The sequence below is a fragment of the Mus caroli genome, unplaced genomic scaffold (assembly GCF_978045245.1).
Source record: "Mus caroli unplaced genomic scaffold, Mus_caroli_1 scaffold_2, whole genome shotgun sequence".
NCBI lineage: Eukaryota > Metazoa > Chordata > Mammalia > Rodentia > Muridae > Mus > Mus caroli.
In genome coordinates, this window is record NW_028227257.1 from 78,683,524 (window position 1) to 78,705,004 (window position 21,481).

Below are 21,481 nucleotides of genomic sequence, written 5' to 3' on the forward strand. Positions count from 1 at the left end.
GTAAAATTGTTGCCTTTTCATGTTCTTTTTGGTACTCAGTCTTTAAAATCTACTTTGCATATTATGTTTAAAGCGCCAGCCATTCAGAGTAACCACAATACAAGTGCTTATTGCAATCAAATGAAGCTCAGCTTAAGGGTACCATATTCTACACTGGAGGTCTGTAAACTTCAAAGACAATACTCTCTTCTTGTCCAGTGCTGATGGGTGGGATATACACTATTGGTTAGTTTTATGTCAACTAGACACAAGCAAGAGTCATTTGGAAGAGGGACTCTCTGTTGAGAAAATGCCTCCTTCAGATTGCTGTAGGCAAGTCTGTAGTGCCATTTTGCTTTTGATTACTTGATATGGGTGGTCAATGCTGGGAGGTGTGGGTGTGGGGCATGCCACTTCCATGCAAGTGGTCCTGAGCTGTAAAGAAGCTCTGAGCAAGCTACGAGGAGGAGGCAAGCAGGAGCAGAGATCCATCAAGGCCTCTGCTTCAGCTCCTGCCCCTTCATGATGGACTGTGATCAGGATGACCAAACAGAAGTAAATCTTTCCCTCCCTAAGCTGCTTTTCGTCATGAGATTTAACCCAGCAATAGAAACCCTTACTATACCCTGCACTCATAATGAGTCCCTAAACTCCTAAGGAAAGAAAAAGTAGAAATATATCTATGACAAAACTGTGCAAGGGGTTGTTCTCTTGATAAACTGCAGGTTACTGCCCCTACTCCCGTACTTGTTCTTTGGTTTCAGGACTGGCCACAGGCGTGAGAAATTACATTGTTAAGGGAACATACAACTTGATTCAAGGAGCAATATAAAATAAATAACAAATTTCGAGTCATACAAAGTGAAGGGTAAGGGGCTGGGGTGGAGAGATGGCTCATCAGATAAGAGCACTGACTGCTCTTTCGGAGGTCCTGAGATCAGTTCCCAGCAACCACATGTGGCTTCCTATCATCTGTAATGGGATCTGACGCCCTCTTCTGGTGTGTCTGAATATATATATATATACACACACACACACATATATATATACATACATATATACACACACATACATATACACACAATATATATACACATATATATGTGTGTATATATAATTTTTTAAAAAGTGGAGGGTAAAATTTCTATAATTTTGGATAGTGCAAAATATTTGTTAGCAGACATAAGCCAATTTCTCTCCTGAAATCCTATGACTACATTAAATGTGAATTACAAGAAGTCATTTCCCAGCAGTGTTAGCTTGACAATTTAAACACAAGAGTTTTCTCTCTCTCTCTCCACACACACATGCACACACACTCTCTCTCTCACACATACACACATGCTTACACATACTCTCTCACACACACTCACACACATACTTACACACTCGCACACCGCACTATGTTCACATACTCGAATACATGCACCACACACACACACACACACACACACACACACACACACACAAACTCAGCAACAGCTAAAGAATGACTTTAATTTCCAGCAGGGAAAACTCTCAGGCTCAGCGGCTTTGGGGAGTGGGACCTGCAACCCAGAAATCTTTTCCTGGGAGTAGAATTGTACTAAACGCTGAAATTAACTTTTCTTTGTTGAGCATTTCCATGATCATAGCTCAAATCCAGTGGCCACATCATCTTTGAAGCTGCAGATAAGTTCTGTGTCTTATGGTCTTATGAACTGGGCTTGTTCACGGTGGTAAGTAACTTGATGGGTGGCTGTTGAGAATGTTTTCTCTTCCTTCCTTCCTTTCTTTCTTTTTTCTTTTCTTTTTTTGAGCCCCAGAGTCTTCATTTGTGTCACAGAAACATTCTGTCTGTCTTCAGAGGTTGTTGTGAAGGTTAAGTGTGACCCTGAGAGCGCCATACCTGAAGCAGACACTGCCTAGTGCCATCCTCCTGCAGCTTTCTGGAGGACGCTAAGAGAGATTCAGCTGCTCTGGTCAGTGTTTGCTGTAATGCCATGAATAGTAATGTTATTGCCTTGTAACAAAAGACTTTTTGGTGAAAGCAATAACCCAGAGAATGCACTCAGTCTTTTGGTTAGTATCCTAGATGCAGCTTAGAGGAGCACATGGACTTCAGGCAATCATGGCTTCCACTGGGGCTGGGGGCTCATTTGAAGGTCTAACTGGAGAAGGTCAATTGCTCTCAACTGCTAAGTCATCTCCTCAGCTCCATGATAATAGGTTTTCCTTATTTTAAAAAATGTGTATAATGCCCAAACAATGGAAATTGCATAAAGTTTTGGGGATTTAAAACTCTCTGAAGCTCATGCTCTCCTCAGTGTTCTTAGATCTCAGGATGAAATGTCTTCTCTGCTCCTCCAGTGGCTCCAGGAACCACCATCCTGAGAATCACTCCCCAGTTTATTAGAAATGCAGACCTGTTGAGTTGAAGTGAGCTTTTTAACGGGGTCGCCAAGCCTGCCTGGTGCATTTTGGAGTTTGAGAAGAAGTGGTCGTATTTCACTGTCAACAATGAAAAAAAGTTTTCTTCTAAGAACCGGTTCTTCAAACTTTTTTCTTCCATCTAGGCTCTGGGGAGATGGTGACTCTCTCATCCCCGCAGGATGCAGGAAGAAAGGGAAACCGGCCGAGAGTAGAGCCGGGGCAGTTAAGAATTCCTCGCGATTTGACCCCTGAGGCAGCAAAAACTGGATCCGCCGGACCTTTGTAACCTGGACGGTGGAGGAGAGCTCCGGCGGCCACATCCAACTGTGAGCGTGCAGAACTTGGCTGAGCTCTCTGGCCTGGGAGGGCGGGGGCGTGGCTGGGCCGGCGAGAGGGCGTGGCCGGCGCCGAGAGGCGGGGTCTGACCGAGGGCCGCGGGGCAGCAACGTCGCTGGGCAGCGGAGCGGCGGCCGCGCCATGTGGCTGCTGGGGCCGCTGTGCCTGCTGCTGAGCAGCACCGCGGGTGAGTGGGGGGCGCGTGACGCGCTTCACCGAGCGCCGGGCGCGGGGGCTGCCTCGATCGTCCCTGCTCCGCGCGCGGGCCTGGGCTGCGGGCGTGGGTGTGCGCGAAGGGCGGACCCCGGCGCCGGGCTGGCCGGGACCCTGCGAGGGGCCGCGGCGGGGCGCGCGCCGCGCTATTGTGTGGGCCGGCGCACCGGGTGCTGTTGTCGTGTGTGTGCGCGGGCGGAGCTTTGTGCGGCGCCGGCTCCCTAGAGCCGGGCGGCCGCCCGGATTGGGCGTAGTTCGAGTGTGGCTCTGTGTGCTGGGAACCGAGGAGGGAAAGAGAGGACTCCACTCTTGATTTCGGGTCTTCCCCAGCTCCCTCAGCCTTTAACATACACTTTCCTACCTCAGTTTCCCATCCACGCTCTCTCCGCATCTGCATCCCAGCTTCCTTTCTCTTCTTCCCTGGACCGTGTCTGGTTTGGGAATAGCGAGATGCAGTAGGGAATGGACATGGAAATCATTCGCTCATCCTGGGAGCAGATCTTTTACTTCTGTCGTCTGTCGAAGATGCCTTAACCTTCGGGGAGCCGGGAAGGAAAAGAGGACCGGGGCTTCCTCTAAACGGCCGTTGGTCCCTGCATCTCAGAGCGCGTGCATCCTGAGACCCGCAGGGTCCCTCCCAGACAGAGTGCTGTTCCCAGGAACTTTTCTGCTGATGTGGGCACGCTCCGAATTCCAGCTTGGAGCCCTTCCCCTCAGCCTCTGCCCGCTGGCCACAGCTGTCAGCAGCCCCTCCTCAGCTCTGCCCGCCCTTGGCCCCTGATGCTTATTTCTGGGCAGCTGATGCTCACAGAACTTTCTTTACTGAAGATTTCATGCTCTGTGGCCATATCATTCACACGTCTAATTTATGTCGGATTTTTCCAAATACTTCCAGAAAACTTGGCTGCTGCGTTGTGTTTGTTGTGCGGAAGTCAAAACCTTTCTGAGCTACCCCTTGCAGATGTCCAGCAACCCTCCCTAGATGTTGCCTGTCCTGTGCATCCTCTCAAATGGCTGGCCAGCGGGACCTCCCCCTCCCCCATCATCCCCACTCCTCTGAGACTCCATTTAAAGGTCTTGTGGGCTTGCTCAGTTTCCAGTGAGGCTCCTGTGGCTGCCATAGGTTTTTTTAAAAACCAAGTCTGAGGGTTTGTGTTCTGTTTGTCTGGAGTTATGGGGATTGGAGGGGGGTGTGGAGAAGGAGGGGAGGGCAAAGTGAATTAGGCAGCTATAAGCAGGTGCAAGTTATTTGGAGGTTGTTAGAGCAGGCTCAGTTCCAGGGCATCTCAGACATGAAGATCTGCCCGGATTCACACATTTAATTCACATAGCAATGGCATGTCCCTTGGTAACACCCCAGCTGGCTCTTCTGTGTGTTCTCTGCTTAGGACCAGTGGACACTAATTATCACATCTCCTTGTTGTACTGGGTCGCATGAGTTGAGTTCACAAAAAATTATATGTTTCTCCCTGTCAGCAATGGTTATTTAATATGCCTGTGGACGTATACCATAGAGCAAGGAAGTGCAGTAGTCACTGTGAGCCATAGTTGGGGTAGGGGAGGGACCGCCAGTGTTCCTTGGCTGAAGTTAGCTGTGGCTTTGGATTACTGAACTTGCTTTAGGACGTTTAGGTGGCTTGAAGCCTTTCCCTGTTACACTAAGGATCATCTTTTAAGTGGGAACTATGTCTTGAACCAAGTGTTGTAGGAAACAAGGGTTGGTTGTTGAGCCAGCTCTCGCTTCCTAGTACTCAATCCTTCCCTGAAAAGTTGCTAATACCAGAGAGGTTGTAGAGCCCAGGACTTTGGAAGGTTTCCTGTAGAGTAAACCTTGGCTCTGAGTTGAGTATTAAGTCCATGTTGAGTATTAAGTCCAAGTCTTGGGCCTTTAAGATTGTGGCTGTTACTATTTTCTCATGTATCCTGTCTAGCAGCGCAGATCACTTCAGCGTTACATCACTTTGTCTGATGCCCCATTTTCTGGCACCTGGATGCTGCACGTCCTGGGTTTAAGTGTGTGAGTCTTTAGATAATTCTAAAGGGGGCGTGAAAATGAGTGGTTGGTTGGTGCGTCCTCTCCTCTGGCTAGCTTTTGGTAAGACCCCTGACCACCTCCTCAGGGAAGAGACTTGGTTTCCCCTCCTCCTACTCGAAGCAGTGTGCCTGTTAACCTTTTCTTCTTGAAGGATCTGCTTCCTGAGCAGTGGGTGGGTTTTGTTTATTTTTTTTAACTAACTGAGTAGTTGCAAGTAGTCTAGCCTAGCCTAGCCTAGCCTAGCCCCGCCCCGCCCAACGGGGTAGATGAGACTGCTCAGAAGTACAAATAAACACACCTTGTTCCTTTTCATCTTCAAAGGATTGTCTTTGGGGCTCCCTCCTGGGGTGTGAGGTGGCTTTTGTTTTGGTTTTTGGTTTTCCTGATAGCCCACTAGATCGAGCTTTTAATTTCTGTGGAGGAGGAAGCGGATGGAGATTTGAATGGCAAGTTGGTTAATTTCTGGTCTTAAACCCTACCCTATGCAGGGTAAGTTAGTAGTGGGCTTGTGTGTTGCCACCACTGTTTGGCTGATGCTGTTTCTGTTTTGGTTTATTGATGAAGAGTTTCTGTAACCCAGGCTGGCCTCTAACTATCAGCCTTGAGCTAGATATGTAGTTGAGGCTGTCTTCCTGAAATTTGCTCAAGTACTGAGATTACAGGACCCACCCACCCTATTCCTGTGATGTTGGGAATAAAGGAGGGTTTCACTCTAGCTAGGGAAATGCCCCGTGGCTAAGTGGGGCATTCTTAAGTCATTCATAAGTCCAACAGTTCTGAAACAGTTGAGAATTTCAGATCAGGAAATTATGCAATTTGATGATACTGTATAAAAAAAGCCTTGTCCTTATGCATAGGGAGATTAGGGGACTCCAGGTTGTGTGGCCCAAGTCACTACTTGAGATGTCCATCTTGCCACTGAAAACAACTGACCTCCTCCACTTTTTCCAGAGCTCAGGTAGCAAGGAGCAGGCAGCATGTCATTCCGTGGTTCCCAAGGGACTGATGACTCTCCAGGGCACCGTGGTGTCAATGGAACCTAGATTCTAACCCAGGCTTTTCTCAGAACCCTTTCCTGGCTTCTCTTGCTAATACCGACTTGATGGAAATTGCTACCGTGTCTGTTCTGCCAGAGACTTTTGTGATTTTAGAACAACCATCGCAGAGTTTGCCCATGGCCGCCCTTTACTTCTTCAAATCTGTTCATTTTATGGATAACACCCTGAACTCAGTGGTCCCTGAAGAGCTCACAAGTGTTCATGGAGAAGAGTTCCAATAAATCTCAGTCTTTATGTGGAGATGTAGGGTTGTCTCAGAACCTCACCTCTCCCATGCATGAAGGTGATGCAAGATTGACAAGAAGACACTCTAGGCCAGACACTACTGCTGATCTCAGTAGTACCAACCTTAGGGTGCTTACTGGTTGGGCTCTATATTTGTGTTTCTAACTTTTCTTATATGTTTATCATTTTGTATAAATATAAATGAGAAGATGTGCTATGTACACATCTTAGAGGGTTGGAGTTGTATTAATTATGGGATACTTTCAGGGACAAATATGCTTATGGCTGTTGAGTTCCCTTCCTCCCTCCCTCCTTCCTTCCTTTGAAGCTCCTTCCTTCCTTCGAAGCTTCCTTCCTTCCTTCGTCTTTTCTCTCTTTCTTTGAGCTGTCTTCTACCCAGTGACCAACAAAGTGTTTTAAAGGCTGCACCTTTCTTGCATTGGAATGACTGTGAATAGTCTACTCTCTCGGCTGCTAAGGAGAGAATTCTCTATTCTTTTTGCTGGGAGGGTGGCCATGTACTTTGAAATTGCAACATTTGCTGGTCATATCATTTGCTAGGTGTTTAATATTGCTCAGCAGAATGAGAAGACTCTAGAGTTGCTGTAACTGCTCATTGAAGAAAATTAGGACTGTGAGGGTTCCCATTGCTGCTTCCAGGAGTGAGGTTAGTCTAGTCTAGGGTTTCTTGGCCTTTAGAGCCACTGACATTTTAGAGTGAATTAGTTGTTTGTTGTATAGACTGTCCCATGTATGGTAATAATCGGTCATCTCTCTGGTTCCTACCAACTTGAAAAGCTCCCATGTAGTTAGCTGGGTGCCAACCTTCCAGCTCTTCCTCTTGAGCATTGTTCCTGCCCACCCTAAAGATCTTTGCTGGATTACATTCTACTTCATTCTACTTACCTCTATGCATCTGAATCCACCCAAGTTCAAAGATGTAAAAATACACCCTTAACTAACACGCCCTTGGTGCGGACCTCTTCCCTCTCACTTTCCCCTCGTGCTGTAGGAAAAACACTTGGAACTTTTGATTGCAGCTTCAGCTCCCCCGGGAGAGACATTGACACCAAAAGCTACCTGGCTCCATGAGTGTTAAGCTTGGGCTGTTCCTGTGCTCAGAGCCTGCAGGATGAAAGAGAACGTCTTGCCTGGTTTTTTGTCTTGAGAACTGTTGAAATCTTAAACTGAAAGTCCCCTCCCTCCACTCCATAGAGCTGTGGTTCTCAGCTTCCTTCCCTCTCCGTGAGTCCTTCTCCAGTATCAAAAGCCTGTACAACTTGGGACAGTTCTGCATATTGCTGGGAAATTATCTATGCTCATGGCGAGGTGGTTTCTTGAAGTTTTTGCTGTATACTCTGAAGTCCCTTTAAAGTTCCATTCTGTGTGGCTTTATACACTGAAGTTCCTTTAAGACTCTTCCCCCACAGCCGTCCTTTTCTTTGGTCTCCAGACTTCCTTGAGGTCTTTTCCTTCCTCTTCTCTTCAGATGAGCCATATAACTGGTGAGCTCCTGCTTCCTTTGATGCTTGAACCTGCAGGATGAAGAAAGTAGGTTCCCAGATGGGAATGCGGGGCTTCTGACCAGGCACATTTGTCTTAGCCATGCACTCTTTGAAAGCCTTCTCTACTGAGGAGCTCTGGTTTCTCAAGCATGCAGCTACCCATTTCCTTCTTGTCTTTTGAGTAACGAGAAAATTATTCTTAAGCCGCATTCATGTGTCCAGTAGTGTGATCTCAGTGCCTGCACACACCACTACTGTGTTGTGCTTAGGAGTACGAAACCATGCACAACTTGCTATTTGCCAATGGAGAACAAAAGGATCTATGAGTGAATCTGAGTTTGCTGATCTTTCTATGATCTGGGGCATGATAGCAGCACTTTCTGCCATTGGTGCCTCAGAGACATTTCTTAGTGTCAATGATATTGGAGTCTGGATGTCAGTGGGGACAGTGCTGCACAGAAGTCACGATGCTGTTGCAAGCATGGATTCAGGACAGCTGGAAAACACACATCCTAGCTCATTCCTTTAGCTTTGTAGGTAATATATGTGTTGGTGTTTTAAGACTTCTAAAGCCTCAGCTTTGTGGGATTTGAGTAATTTCTGTGACTGTTGGACACTAGTGTTTGGTTAAAAGTGTGTGTGTGTGTGTGTGTTGCTTGACATCCTTGTGGACTGGTTCCAGAACCCCACTTAAACACCATGGATACACACATCCTTTCTATAAAATGACATAAGTTGTATTTGTATATAACTTAATGCATTTCCTGTGTACTTTAATTAACCTCTACTTACAATTCTGACTACAGTGTAAACACTGTATGAGTAATTGTTATACTAAATTTTCTAGGGAATAATGACAGGAAGTCTGTATATATTTATATATCCTCAAGAGATGCATTTTTTCCTACAGTGTGTATGGTGTGTTGTGCCCACGTGTGATGTGATGCATGCAACTGTGTGCATCTGGGTGAATGTGCATGGGGCGGCCAGAGAAGGCCGTTGTATGTTCCTCTATCACTCTCTGTCTTACTACCTTGAGACAGGGTCTCTTCTGAACTAAATGATGCCTGTTTTAGCCCAGATGGCTGGCCAGTGAACTCAGGACATCCTCCTTTAGCGATCCCGATTAGGGTTATAGACAAGTGCAGCCATACCTGCTTGTCCAGTGGGTGCTTAATATGTAATCTCACCTCCTCAGGCTTTCAGAGAAGGAGTCTTACCCACAGAGCCATCATCCCAGCCCATTTCCACACACTTTGATGTGGGTGGACTCCGAGGGCACGCGGTATATACCTTTCTTTCATATTTCCTGAGCTGACGAACCACTAATCCTACTATGTTGTAAATTGCTCAAGGCCTGGGACTCTGTGTCATGTTTCTTGCTTCTTCTGTGATGCTGAGGAGACTAGGAAAAGCCTCCCTCACTGAAGGTCCACTCTCTCAGGCAGGATGCCAAGCATTGCATATTTTGCTGTTATGTCCTTAAAATATCACCAGAATACCTGTGCTCAGAATTAAGACAGTATAGACGTATGACAATGAGATGTTAAATCTTCCCTTCACCTTTCTCTCCCTACCCCCGAGTAACTGCTGTGGACCATCTGAAGATTCCTGGATTAATTGATAAATACACAGGTACACATGGGCAGGATTCAGTGAGTTTGTGCCTGTCTGGGGTTGTAGCTTATCTTTCTTCTTGCTTTCTTATATTGCTATCAGTTTTACTTTGAGCCACTTGGGCAGGTCACTTGCTTCCATTGGACACATCTTCGGTATTCAGGAGGATTCAGTAGTTTCTGTCAGCCATGCTGTGTTGCGTGGCTTATCCTTCTGCCCTGTCTTCTAAGCCCAGGGTGATGTGTCTGCAGCCATCTGGGAGCATCATTTTCTATCAAGTTTCTAAATGTTTGGTTTTTACCTACCAAGAAAAAAGAGCTTTGCCCGCATTCTTTTTCAGTGATATTCACTTCACTATTACCCATTTGCCTCATCCCAGTCTCTTTGTGTTCATATTTTAAAAAAATGATTTATTTTTATTTTATGTGCACTTGTGTTTTGCCTGCATGCATGTCTATGTGCAGGTGTCAGGTCTCCTGGAACTGGAGTTACAGACAGTTGTGAGCTGCCATGTGGGGGCTGGGAATTGAACCCGGGATCTCTGGAAGAGCAGCCAGTGATCTTAACTGTTGAGCCATCTCTCCAGCCCCCATGTTCACATTTTTTATTCCAATACCATATTCTAGTGTCCTCTTTTGAGAGATATCTTAAACAATAGGCATCCTCAACCCAGGCAGTTCAGAACTTGATGAAAATGATAACATACAGATCACCATAGCCAAGTTCACCCAGGCCAGGTCAGTAAATCACAGCCGTGTCTGTCATGCTGTTGGCCCTTGCGCTCATCCTGTCTTAGCTGTTACAAAGTCAAAGGTGTTCTTAGCTGCCTTTATTCTAGTTCTTATCTACCTACTCATCCTTTTCAATACAGCTTTACTAACATCTTTCTTATATATGACATTTAGATAGATAGTGTGTTCTGCCATCTTGTAGATGAAGCCAAATAAAAATAAGGTCAATTGAAAGCCCTTCCCTGAGGAACAACTGTCATGATACCAGAAGGTTTTGTGCACACTTCCAAAGGAGGGGGGCAACCAACAGTTCTACCAACTCTGATGCTTGTGAGCCATAACAATGCATGATAACCCCAAGGGAATAGTAGCGGTACACATACCTTGGCAGTAACCAACAGCTTTCTGGTTAGATTTAAGACCCACTCATCAAAAGGGAACTTTTGCGTGGTATTGGAAACCTAGTTAATTGCTCAGAACTAGTGAAGTCATAGATCTTGGAGAAGACCCTACAACCACTACTGTGCTAGAGTTACCCACAGATAAATGTAGGTCTCACCGTCATTGAGAGAACTTCTCTCTGAAACAGAAAGAGAATGGATACCTCTACAAAACAGCTCCTGCTCTTAAGTCTCAGGGAACATTGCAAGTGGGGTGGCAGAAAGATTCTAAAAGCCGGAGGATGGGGAGTTTGCTGTGAGACTGTGTCTCCTAGGAATGTCAGGAACTACACCCATAAAATCTCATTAATATGACTGCCCGAACTTGAGCTGAACAGGGGCAACAGCAGTAGACTGCTAAAGTGGAGGGCGGAGAGGACTCAACCCTATACAAAGAGCTACAAGCAAGTGCTGCTCACAGCAGAGTAGGAGAACTAGACTTCCCTGTAGAAGAGACACCAACTGATTTTTATTCCGTACCAAATAGTCAGCCTTGAAGACATCTATACACAAAGCATTGTACTGACCAATCAAGTTGTATTTATGCATTTAGGAATACCTATGTATAGACATATATGTTTATAACAGTAATTAAGCAAAAAAAAAAAAGCCATGAATTTGAAAGTGGGGTGTGTGGAAGGATTTGGAGGGAGGAAAGGGAGGGGAAAATGATGTAATTTTAATCTCAAAAAAGTAGAGAATTTTTTTAAAAAGTGGGGTCACTGCTCTAAGAGTTTGACTAGGGAAAGTGGTTTCAGGATTGGCATGTAGGTCTGTGAGCGTCACAGCCTTAACCTGTGCTCAGGCCTAACCTCAGGCCGTGGTGTTTTCTCATCCCATGGTTGCTGGAAGATGAAAGTGTAGGGTCTTGCCTCTGCTCGGATTCTGTGAGAGGACAGTGTTGTCAGCTCTCACCGCTTAGTGCAGGGTCTCACTTCTGCTGGGGACTCCGTTGTCAGCTCACACCTCTCTTGTTGGAGAGGAAGCCCCAGCTGATTCTGTTCCAGACCACGTTCTTGTGTTTTGGAAGGTGGAAGTGGATGGGTGGCCTTTCTCCTGGATGGGGATGTTATCTTTGGGGGCTTTTGAGTCATCCTTTGCAGACGTGTGGCTTATCAAGAGCAACAACAAGTTGCTATGGTGTTAGATATGCAAGTGATATTTTTTTGGAATACTAACCAAAAGGCATTAAGAATTTTTTTAGCGCTCTCTGTCTCTCTGTCTATGTCCGTCTCTGTCTCTCTCTGTCTCTTTGTCTCTCTCTGTCTCTCTGTCTCCCCCCCGCCCTGTGTGTGTGTGTGTGTGTGTGTGTGTGTGTGTAGGTCAGAGGACAGCTTGGTAGGAATTGGTTCTGCCCTTCTACCCTCTGGCTGTCTGGAATCAACAAGGTTATCAGTCTTGCTGTCAAATTTCTTTCCATATTGAACGATCTCACCAGCCCCAGGACGTTTTCTTCTCTCAATATGCACCTTATAAACAGTGTTAGTGCCACAGATAAATGACCATTGCATAAAACACCTAAAAACAGATTTTCTAGACAAAAGCAGAGCCCTGATGATAATGATATAAAAAGCAAGAGAAGTTTCAAGTTTCCAGAAGAGCCACTTTCCTACTCTGAGCATCCATGTGTACGCTTCCCCTATAGGAGAAGGCTTTGCTTGTGAACTGATGGTTGTTGATATTATTTACAGTACCAGGTAACATTTTAATGTAGTACTTCAGAAGGATGCTAATAACTCTGTCCCTGTCCTCATCCCCCAAACTGAGGAGGATATGTGGGCAGTGGTACTTGTAAGTTATGATTGCTTCTAGTTTATAAAGATCGTTATGGGCAGACGAGACTGGACCTAAACTCTCATTCCTAAGGTCTCTAGAGAACTGAAAACTGGAATCAGACTCTAATTTTAGTGATTCCTGTGACATCAAGCTACGGTGATACATTGGGTGAATTCTCTTGTGCCTTAGTCCGACTGTGATTTCTGACAAGTAGCACACTGTGCAGATGAGGCTATCTCTGTCCTGGAGAGTGGCCACAAAAAGGGAGGGCAGCCACGGAGCTTATTCTGGAGCTGGAGGGAAGTAGAATTTATGAATAGCTTGATTTAGAAGACTCATAAACCCAAGGTGCCAGTTTCCAGGTGGCAACTGAGTACTTGTGTGTGTGTTGGCAGGAAGACATGCAAGTATAAAGGGTGTTTAACTTTACAACATCAGAACTCCCTCCCTGCTCATTATTTCGAGGTCCAGCGAGGTTAGCTGGGCATGTCGGCCGCGTGTCTCTGATGGGGCCTCTGGAGTAGTTTCCATCAGGCTTCACCTTGAATCAGAGCAGTGTTCTCTGTAACTCATTGGAGATGGCTGAAGAGTGGACCCTAGTCACACTTGTGAGTTCCAGGCTTGGCGGAAGCCTCTCCTTTGGTTTGGAAAGTTCTAAATTTAACTTGTTTTTTTCATTATAAAAATAAAATGAAAGAGTTAGCAGGGAATTGGTAGAACGGTTAACAATGCAGAGTATTCATTTCATTAGCGCCAAAGCTATAAGAAATGGTCGATGCTAAGGAGAAGCAGAACAGAGATGAATACAGTGTTTCAAAAGCAGATTTATAAAAACATCCCTTGTAAGCTTGATTGAAAAACATGATACTGGCCAGTGAGCCCTGCTGGCAGGAGCCCAGGGAAGGAAAGCTAGAAAAGTCAGTAACCACCATGGAAGAGATAAAATTGGAAAGCGTGACGTGTACCTTGGAAATGGACTTTATCAATGTAAGCGAACTGATCTGGTAAGTGTTAAAGGGAAACAATAAACATGGAGAGAACCTGGGCAAGGCAGCAATGACAGAACCCAAAGGATTTAGCTTTCCTAAAATTCATGTGTTACCCAAATCAATGATCAAGATCCTGCAAGAAAAAAAATCTAATGGATGTTGAAAACATAAGGGAGTTGTTCATTTAAAAAAAAAATCAGATCAGAGCAATCAAAAAGATTATAGAAAGTAGAGAGATTGCTCAGTGGTTAGAGTGCTTGCTCTCAGGAAGACCCAAGTCTTCTAGACATCTATAGGAAGATCAAGATATGGCTGAGCCTGGCAGTGGTGGCACACGCCTTTAATCCCAGCACTTGGGAGGCAGAGGCAGGCAGATTTCTGAGTTCGAGGGCAGCCTGGTCTACAAAGTGAGTTCCATGACAGCCAGGACTATATAGAGAAACCCTGTCTCAAAAAAACCAAAAAAACAAAAACAAAAACAAAAGATATAAAAAGATATGGCTGCATGTGCTCATAACTCCAGCCTTGTGTGTTTGTGTATGCGGGGAGAAGGGGTGGGGAAGGGAGCAGAAACAGAAAGAGATGCCAAGCAAGGGCTTGCGGGCTGTCCAGCCTGTCTGAAATGCTGAGCTCTGGTTCAGGGGAAGACTGGCTCAAGACAATAAGAAAATGGTAAAGACATCTGGCATCTTGTTTTGGCCTCTGTGTATGCACACAAGGGGCTTAGTGTGCGCGTGCATGCATACACACCCACACACAAACACACACATACCACCTTCCACACTCCATCTTCTCCTCCCCCAAATTGGAAACAGTATTAGATGGTAATTAGATGTCAGCATCCCTTGAAAACACCCATAAATCATGACTCAGCAACAAATCCTGAACAGAGGTGGGTTCCATGGGGCAGGCAGGTGGGGTCCCTTGTATTCTTTGATGTCTTTTCCTGGTACTTTCTTTCTTTCTTTCTTTTAACAGATCTTGCCTGAGTTTATTTGTAAGAACAGCATAGGACACTGGTCATCTGCAAATAGTGTGTGGGGAGGTGTGTCACAGCAGTCCGTCTGTCTTCACACTGGCAGGAGCCTTTTCTATGGGGCCTTCACAGGGGCCTGGGCACCTTTGGGGGCCTGAGCACCTTTGGGAGCCTGGGCTGGAGCTGAAACCTGGGCCTTAGCTGGAGCTTTGACCCCTGCCTTGGTTTGAACCTTAGGCTTCGGTTGGCAGAGCCTCTGACCCTTGGCCATGTAGCTTCAAATCCGCTTCCCAAGCTTAGGGTGAGCTGCTTGCGTTTGGGGCCTTTTGGCATCTTGGGCTTGATGGCCTGAGGCTTCACCAGGGCCTTGATGGCCTCTGCTCGCGCACTCACTGCCTTTGCATTGTTGGCCTGCATCTTCTTCAGGCCTTTCTTCTTGTGCTTCTTGGCAAAGCGCATGTTCCTCAGGAACTTGGGGTCAACCCCCTTAAGAGATTATTGGTATCTTTGTGACTTTAGTTTCTTGATGCCATTTTTTCTGTGCCATTTGCGGGACTGGTTGTGTGGTGTGGTTCTTGGATTTGGCCATGTCTGCACGGTAACCTGCGGCTCCCACAGCGAATGGGACCGGAAGAGAAAGAGCTTACTGGTACTTTCTAACACCTGGTTCAGTGCTTGGCATCATGTCAGCCAGGCAACAGGGTTTCCAGTAAGTCATCTAGAGGAAGCAATGGAGGGGGCAGTGTGGAGAGGTGACTGTAACTCTGAAGATAATGAATCAGGGAGAGAGCCAGATGAAGCCATGGGGAATGAAATTTACCTGCCCAAGCCAACTGTGCCCTTTGGTGACAAATTATTTCTCCTCTTGGTTTTGGAACAGTCTCATTGATCTTTAAAGAGTTGTACGGATCGTTACAAGAGATATCCTTGGCTTAAATAGACAAAGAAAAGGTGGCTGCTGTGAAGGAAATAGATTAGAGCAATTTCAGATCAGGCTATAAATTAGATACCTGCATTACAGGACTAGCATGCCCCATGTGGAAAAGGTTTATATAGGCAATGAAAACTGCCGTGAGTCTTAATTCCACTGGGAAGAGGTTCACATGGTTTTCTGACTAAATGGGAGACACTTACAAAAGTGCCAAACAGTTTTATTTAAATATCATTAGTTTAAAAAATGTTAAACAAGCTGATCTAATTTAAAGGGAAAAAAAACTTACTGGTGAAACTACACAAATGACTCCAGGAAGGAAGCACAGCAATAAATGCAATGTTGGGTGGAAGGAAAGGGTGATATCTGTACCTATACATATGTATTCGAGATACACATATACATACATACATCAGCTATAAAACTAAATGTCAAACAAAATGTTGCTAACACTTACATAGAAAAAAGTATCACCCATATGTTCTGAGAGGAGATTAAAAAGCAAGAGGGAGAAATAGAATTCAAAGTTAGGGAGATAAAATCCGTTCTCCAAGGGGACTTGATGGTATCAGTTCAGTATTTACATGGCAGTGAACACTAAGGTAGACCAAACAGGGCCACTGTGAGTGGCAACAGGTTCATTAAACAAGAGTCTCATCGTCCCACATAAAAAGTTGTGAGAAATCATGAGAATAATGGGAGTGATGAATCTCTTTAAGTATTAAGTTAGGTAGTGTATAGAAGGCCCTAATTATTTAGAGAATACATATATTTAATGTTTGAGCTTTGGGCAATAGTGATGTTGAGATCAAAGGATTGATGGGTGGGAGGTAAAATGTCCACAGTTGGGAATGGGCAGTTGAACTCACTGGTCCATAGGGGTCTTTCCTCTATACACCTGCTCTTTGGATCTGCAGAACTGTTGGCTATGGAAGCTTTGGGAATCCGTCCTCCGTGCTAATGAGATGAGAAGGCTCATTAAGCTTGGAGCTGGGCTTAGGGAACCTGGCACCAGCAGCTGCCCAAGGGGTGTCTATGAGCGACATGACAAGAACAGTTTGGGGCCTGTTACAAGGACAGAAAAGAAAGGTGTGTGTGTGTGTGTGTGTGTGTGTGTGTGTGTGTGTGTGTGTGATTAAGCACTTGAAGTATTTTTTAGGGAATTATTCAACCAGAGAGATATATTTTGAAGAGTTTGTTGTTAGATAATTATGTAGTTCTGTGAATAACATTTATTAAGTGTGCTTGCACACAGGAAGATGGCTCTGACATCACCAGAAAACATGTTATGGAGTCATTGGTGTATGCAGACTGAAATATCCATTTGTAGTACACGACTTTTTATTATTATTTTGAATTCTCTCTTACATGCATTTACTCAGACTCCACTGTTAACTGCACAGAGCTGCCGTGGCCCCTGCATCCTGAGTGTGTCCCTCACTGGATTACTGAGGAAGTGTCACCTAGGCATAGGGTGGAGATACACTCCTCCAGGAAGCAGCGGCAGTAAGCTTGCCTCCTCTCCATCCATCTGCAGCTAGGTCTCAAGCACCTGGACTTGCTGATGTGTGGGTGTGTGGGTGCAAACCTGTGTAAAATGAAGGTAGGGTTCTGCCTAGGGCGTCTCCTGTTTCTTCCTGGGCTGTCGAAAGCGATTCGGGTTGCTGGGCTGGCAAGAGGTGCTGCCTCCCAGACCTATGAACCGCTAGTGCAGCCCTAGGGAGTGTGCTTGCTCTGTCTCTGTAACTCAGGCTGTGGCTGTTTGCAGTCTCTCGGGAAAGCTTCCTGAGCATCCTCCAAGCCATGGTCGGTGAGTCTTCTTTTCTAGAAGCTGTAATTCTGTGTTCAGCTCCCAACCTAGAATTGATCACTGGCTGCTACTGCTTCTTCTCTTTTTCAGACAGAGTTTCTCTGTGTAGCCTTATGGGGAACTCACTTTATAGACCAGATTGACCTTGAACTCAGAGATCCGTCTGCCTCTGCCTCCTGAGTGCTGGGATTATAGGCATGCGTCTCAATGACCGGCTAAGCATTAGCTTAGCCACCTCTACCTCACACTTGGCACTGCTAAACGTATCATACTGTATTACAGTTTATTTTTGCTTTTTTTCAAGACGTAAATGGTTTTTAAATCAATATGGAATTGTAAAAGTAATGTAAGTTCTTTAAACATGTATTCTCAACTTACTTTAAATTCTGATATATAATATAGTTAATATACAACACTATATAATAAAGTATAAACACTACATGTAGTATATAATGATATACACTATATGATTAATACCATATAACCTGTCACGCAGATTTATCAAGTGTTAACATCTTCCAATTAAATTTATATTTTCTTTTAAAAACCTGTCTTGCTGGTGTTATACCCAGTCCCTCGTGCTAGAAATGGGGTATTGCCAACAGTCCTGGCTGTCTTGAACTCATTCCTCCATCAGTCTTCAAAGTGCAGGGACTATAGGCATGCCACCATGCCTGGCTGTTAATGAACTTTGAAAGATATATTTGTCAGCCAAACATGGTGGCGTATGCCTTTAATCTTAGCACTCTTGAGGCAGAGGCCTAGGGAATCGCTGTGAGTTTCAGACTGGTCTGCAGAGTGAGCTCCCGGTCAGGCAAGGCTACATTGTGGAACGTAGCCTTCTCTCTTTAGATAGAAAATTCTCTTCTCCTGAATTTTGGAGCACAGGATTGTGTTTTTTGAGGAACCTTGGAGGACGTTCTGTCTCACAACTGGACTAATTCCTGGGGACCAGGTTTAGAGTTTGGGGTAGGTCCTGAGATGTCAGTGTGGAGTGAGTGTGCCTCTGCAGCTCTCTGTTACAGCTCAGCTCAGGATGCTCTCTTTACTGAAGGTCCTTCCATCCTGCAGTCTGGTCCTTCCATCCCTGTGAGGCCATGCTAAGGAGGCATTGGCTAGTGACCGTTTCTCCCATGTTGGTCTGTGCTGGCTTTTAGAGGCACAACAGCTGCTTCTGAAAACCTCCTGAGTTCTAGGGGCCCTTTGTGCCCCATACATGAATGCGTCCTTGCAATCGACCAGGGACACTCAGAGTGTTGACTTGGAGATAAATATACGTTAAAGGAGTCATGCAGACTGTGTGACTTTTCCGTTTTAATTTCAGGTGAGAGCTAGGGACGGAGTGGGATGGAAAGGGATGAAAATCTCTTTAGACTTGAGCGGTTTGTGTGCACAGGATGCATCCGCTATTGAAAGGACGTTTATATGTGTATATGAGGAAATAAAACTGTAAAAGATCGGCTTTGCAAAATAAATATCCACATCACTGGAAGTGGTACTGGAAAGATAGAGAAAACATGGTAGAGATTCAACTAAAACTAGATGTGATCAAATCACTAATAAGATGGAGATGGAGCAAAGGAGAAACTAAAGTGACTGGGTGAGAACTCTGTGTGTGTGTGTGTGTGTGTGTGTGTGTGTGTATGTGTGTGTAAGCCCAGACCTTAAGGGGAGTAGTTTAAATCCTATGGGATTTGATTTCTAATTATGCTCTACCTTACAGCCTGAGATTTTAGGCTACATATATATTTGTGTGCTCGTGTGTGTGTGTGTGTGTGTGTGTGTGTGTGTGTGCGCGCGCGCGCACGAACATACATATAAATATTATTACCTGTTGTCCCTGGAAGAATTTAGCATTGGATAAAGTTCTTCATACCCCGTCTGCTAACTTTAAAGTTGCCTGTTTGGGACAGCACTGGTGTTTTACAATGTCTTATTATTCCCTCACGTGTAAGGCAGCACAGTGGGTGTGGTTGGAATCCAGCTTCCCCCTGCCTAAGTAACTGAACGTTTGTTGAGAGAAACTGCACATAGATTTCAGGTACTGTACAGTTGTGCTAAGATGGAATCCCAGGCTGGCCCGGGCTGAGTCCAGGTGTGGGACTGAGTGTATGCACTGCATCTAGGATGTTGTATCTGTGCATTTTGCTGGAAGGAGACAGGGCAATCGAGGCTCGACTGGAAGGACATGCCCTCCTGTGAATACCTCCTTATTCACTGTCCCCTACTGTGACCCATGTCACAGGACTGTGGAAGTGCTTTGTTGAATTGATTTTCTTGCATGTTCTTAAGGTTTCTAGAAGGAAAGGACCATGCTGAGTGCAGCTAGGCCTCATGGGAGGCCAGAGCTCAGAAGCTCAGCAGTTTGCCTAGACTTGGACAAGGCTTGGCTTTCTCATCTCTCATCCCTGCGCTGTGGTTGGTGATGGACACCACAGAGGCGAAGCGAGACTACTCAACAAAGTCTCTACTTTGGTGGCTGCTCTGTTCAGGGAAATGCGGTTGGCCTTCTCTTGGCTGTGAGAGGCTGTCAGATGCAGGCAGGAGGCAAACGATGCTGTGGACTTGGAGACTTTGGGAAGAGGTTTCCATTTACATGATGGGAATAGGCTGGGCATGTAAATACGGTTTGAGAGAAATTAAACCAGGAGGAAATAGAGTCAGCTAAGCCAATTTGATTTCATAGCTTGGCAGTTCCCAGGTTTGGATACTGTGAACCAATAAAATAATGGAAAAAAGAACCCCAAAGTTGGGTTTCTTAGCTGGGGTCACCTACTTTTATTTGATGAAACAAGACAATGCAAAATGTGCACTCAATTGCCCCATCACCGCTGTATGAAAGACATCACTGTTTTTGTGCTATGTGTGGGTATGTGTGTAGGTTCGTGTGTGTGTCTGTGTGTGTGTGTGTGTTTGTGTGTGTGTGTGGCCAGCCTTGGGTGCCATTCCTCAGGCTTCACCCCTTTCTTTGAGGGTCTCTCACTAAATTAGAACTTGCCTGGACCTTGCCTAGGCTGCCTGGCCCATGAGCCCTGGGGATCCACCTGTCTCTGCCTTCCCAGCTTTGGGATCATAAGCCTGCCTTCCCACGTCTGGCTTTCTGAAAACATGGGTTCTAGAGATTGAACTCAATGTCTCAGCAGCCACATTATTGATAGAGGTATCTCTCTACCCCCAAGAAATCACGTTTTAATATGAAAGTAATGCTGTAGCTCGTGCTCAGAATAGAGCCTGATCCTTCCAGCCTGGGAAGACATGCTGAATTGCTTCTTCACTTTATGCTCTTGTTGGCTGAGGAGAGAACCTGTTGTCATGGGCTAGGGTATTCTTATACCACACACATATCTGGGCCCTGGTGGATAGACTGTCCTCCAGGAGGCTGATTTCATGGTTGAAGAACGTGGGGTGAGTAATTTTCAGGTTAGAGGCAGTTGAGGTATAGGGGATCCTCACTATGCAGAGGAACTGAAGGCCTCTGTGAAGATGGGAGTGCATAACATGCACTGAAAGAGGGAGGGACAGAGGGAGCCAGGAGCCAGCATCCATTTAGCACCTACCAGGGGTGTGTCAGTTGGGAGCTAATCCTAAACCTTCTCATAGTCCTTTTGGGGCAGGGACAGGATTATTTCTATTTCATAAATGGAGGAACAGATGCTCTTGGTATCTAATGTAACTAAGTGTTTCCCAGCCAAGACTCAGCTTTGGGGTTCAGTGTGAGGCTTCTTCTTTGTTTTTTCGTTTTTCGAGACAGGGTTTCTCTGTGTAGCCCTGGCTGTCCTGGAACTCACTTTGTAGACCAGGCTGGCCTCGAACTCAGAAATCCGCCTCCCTCTACCTCCCAAGTTAAAGGCGTGCACCACCACCGCCCAGCTCCTTCTATGCTTCTAACACTAGGATGTGCGGCTTTTGAATCTTTTCAGGGACCCAGGTGATTTGTGTATGTAGTTGCCTTGTAACACTTGTGACTATTTCAGTTGATTTTGTTGATGTTATGTGGGTCTTCGTCAATGGGTGATTACCTGGGATGTGCACACACACACACAGACCCTACACACATACCCACACATAGCACAAAAACAGTGATGTCTTTCATACAGTGGTGACAGAGCAATGGAGTGCACACTTTGCAAGGTCTTGTTTTATCAAATAAAAGTAGGTGACCTAGGCTAAGAAACCTGACTTTGGAGTGTCTTTTTTCCCCCATTATTTTATTGGTTTGCAGTATCTAAGCCTGGGAACTGCCAAGCTATGAAAATCAGTTTGGTTTAGCTGACTCTATTTCCTCCTGGTTTAATTTCTCTCAAACCATATTTACATGTCCAGCCTATTCCCATCATGTAAATGGAAACCTCTCCCCAAAGTCTCCGAATCCACAGCATCGTTTGCCTCCAGTCTGCACCTGACGGATCTGTGCATTGCACTCCATTGTGTGTAGATCTCATTTTCTT

The 21,481-nt window shown here is 45.5% G+C and overlaps 1 protein-coding gene across 1 annotated transcript in view; it reads left to right on the forward strand.

Moving 5' to 3' along the window:
- Nucleotides 1-2,811: 2,811 nt before the first annotated feature.
- Nucleotides 2,812-21,481, forward strand: part of Ldlrad3 (low density lipoprotein receptor class A domain containing 3) — a 235,446-nt gene continuing 216,776 nt past the window's right edge. Inside the window, exon 1 of the mRNA XM_021156251.3 lies at nt 2,812-2,914. Within this exon, the coding sequence (XP_021011910.1) occupies nt 2,869-2,914 (46 nt within the window). The 5' untranslated portion in view covers nt 2,812-2,868. The remainder of the gene's footprint in view (nt 2,915-21,481) is intronic.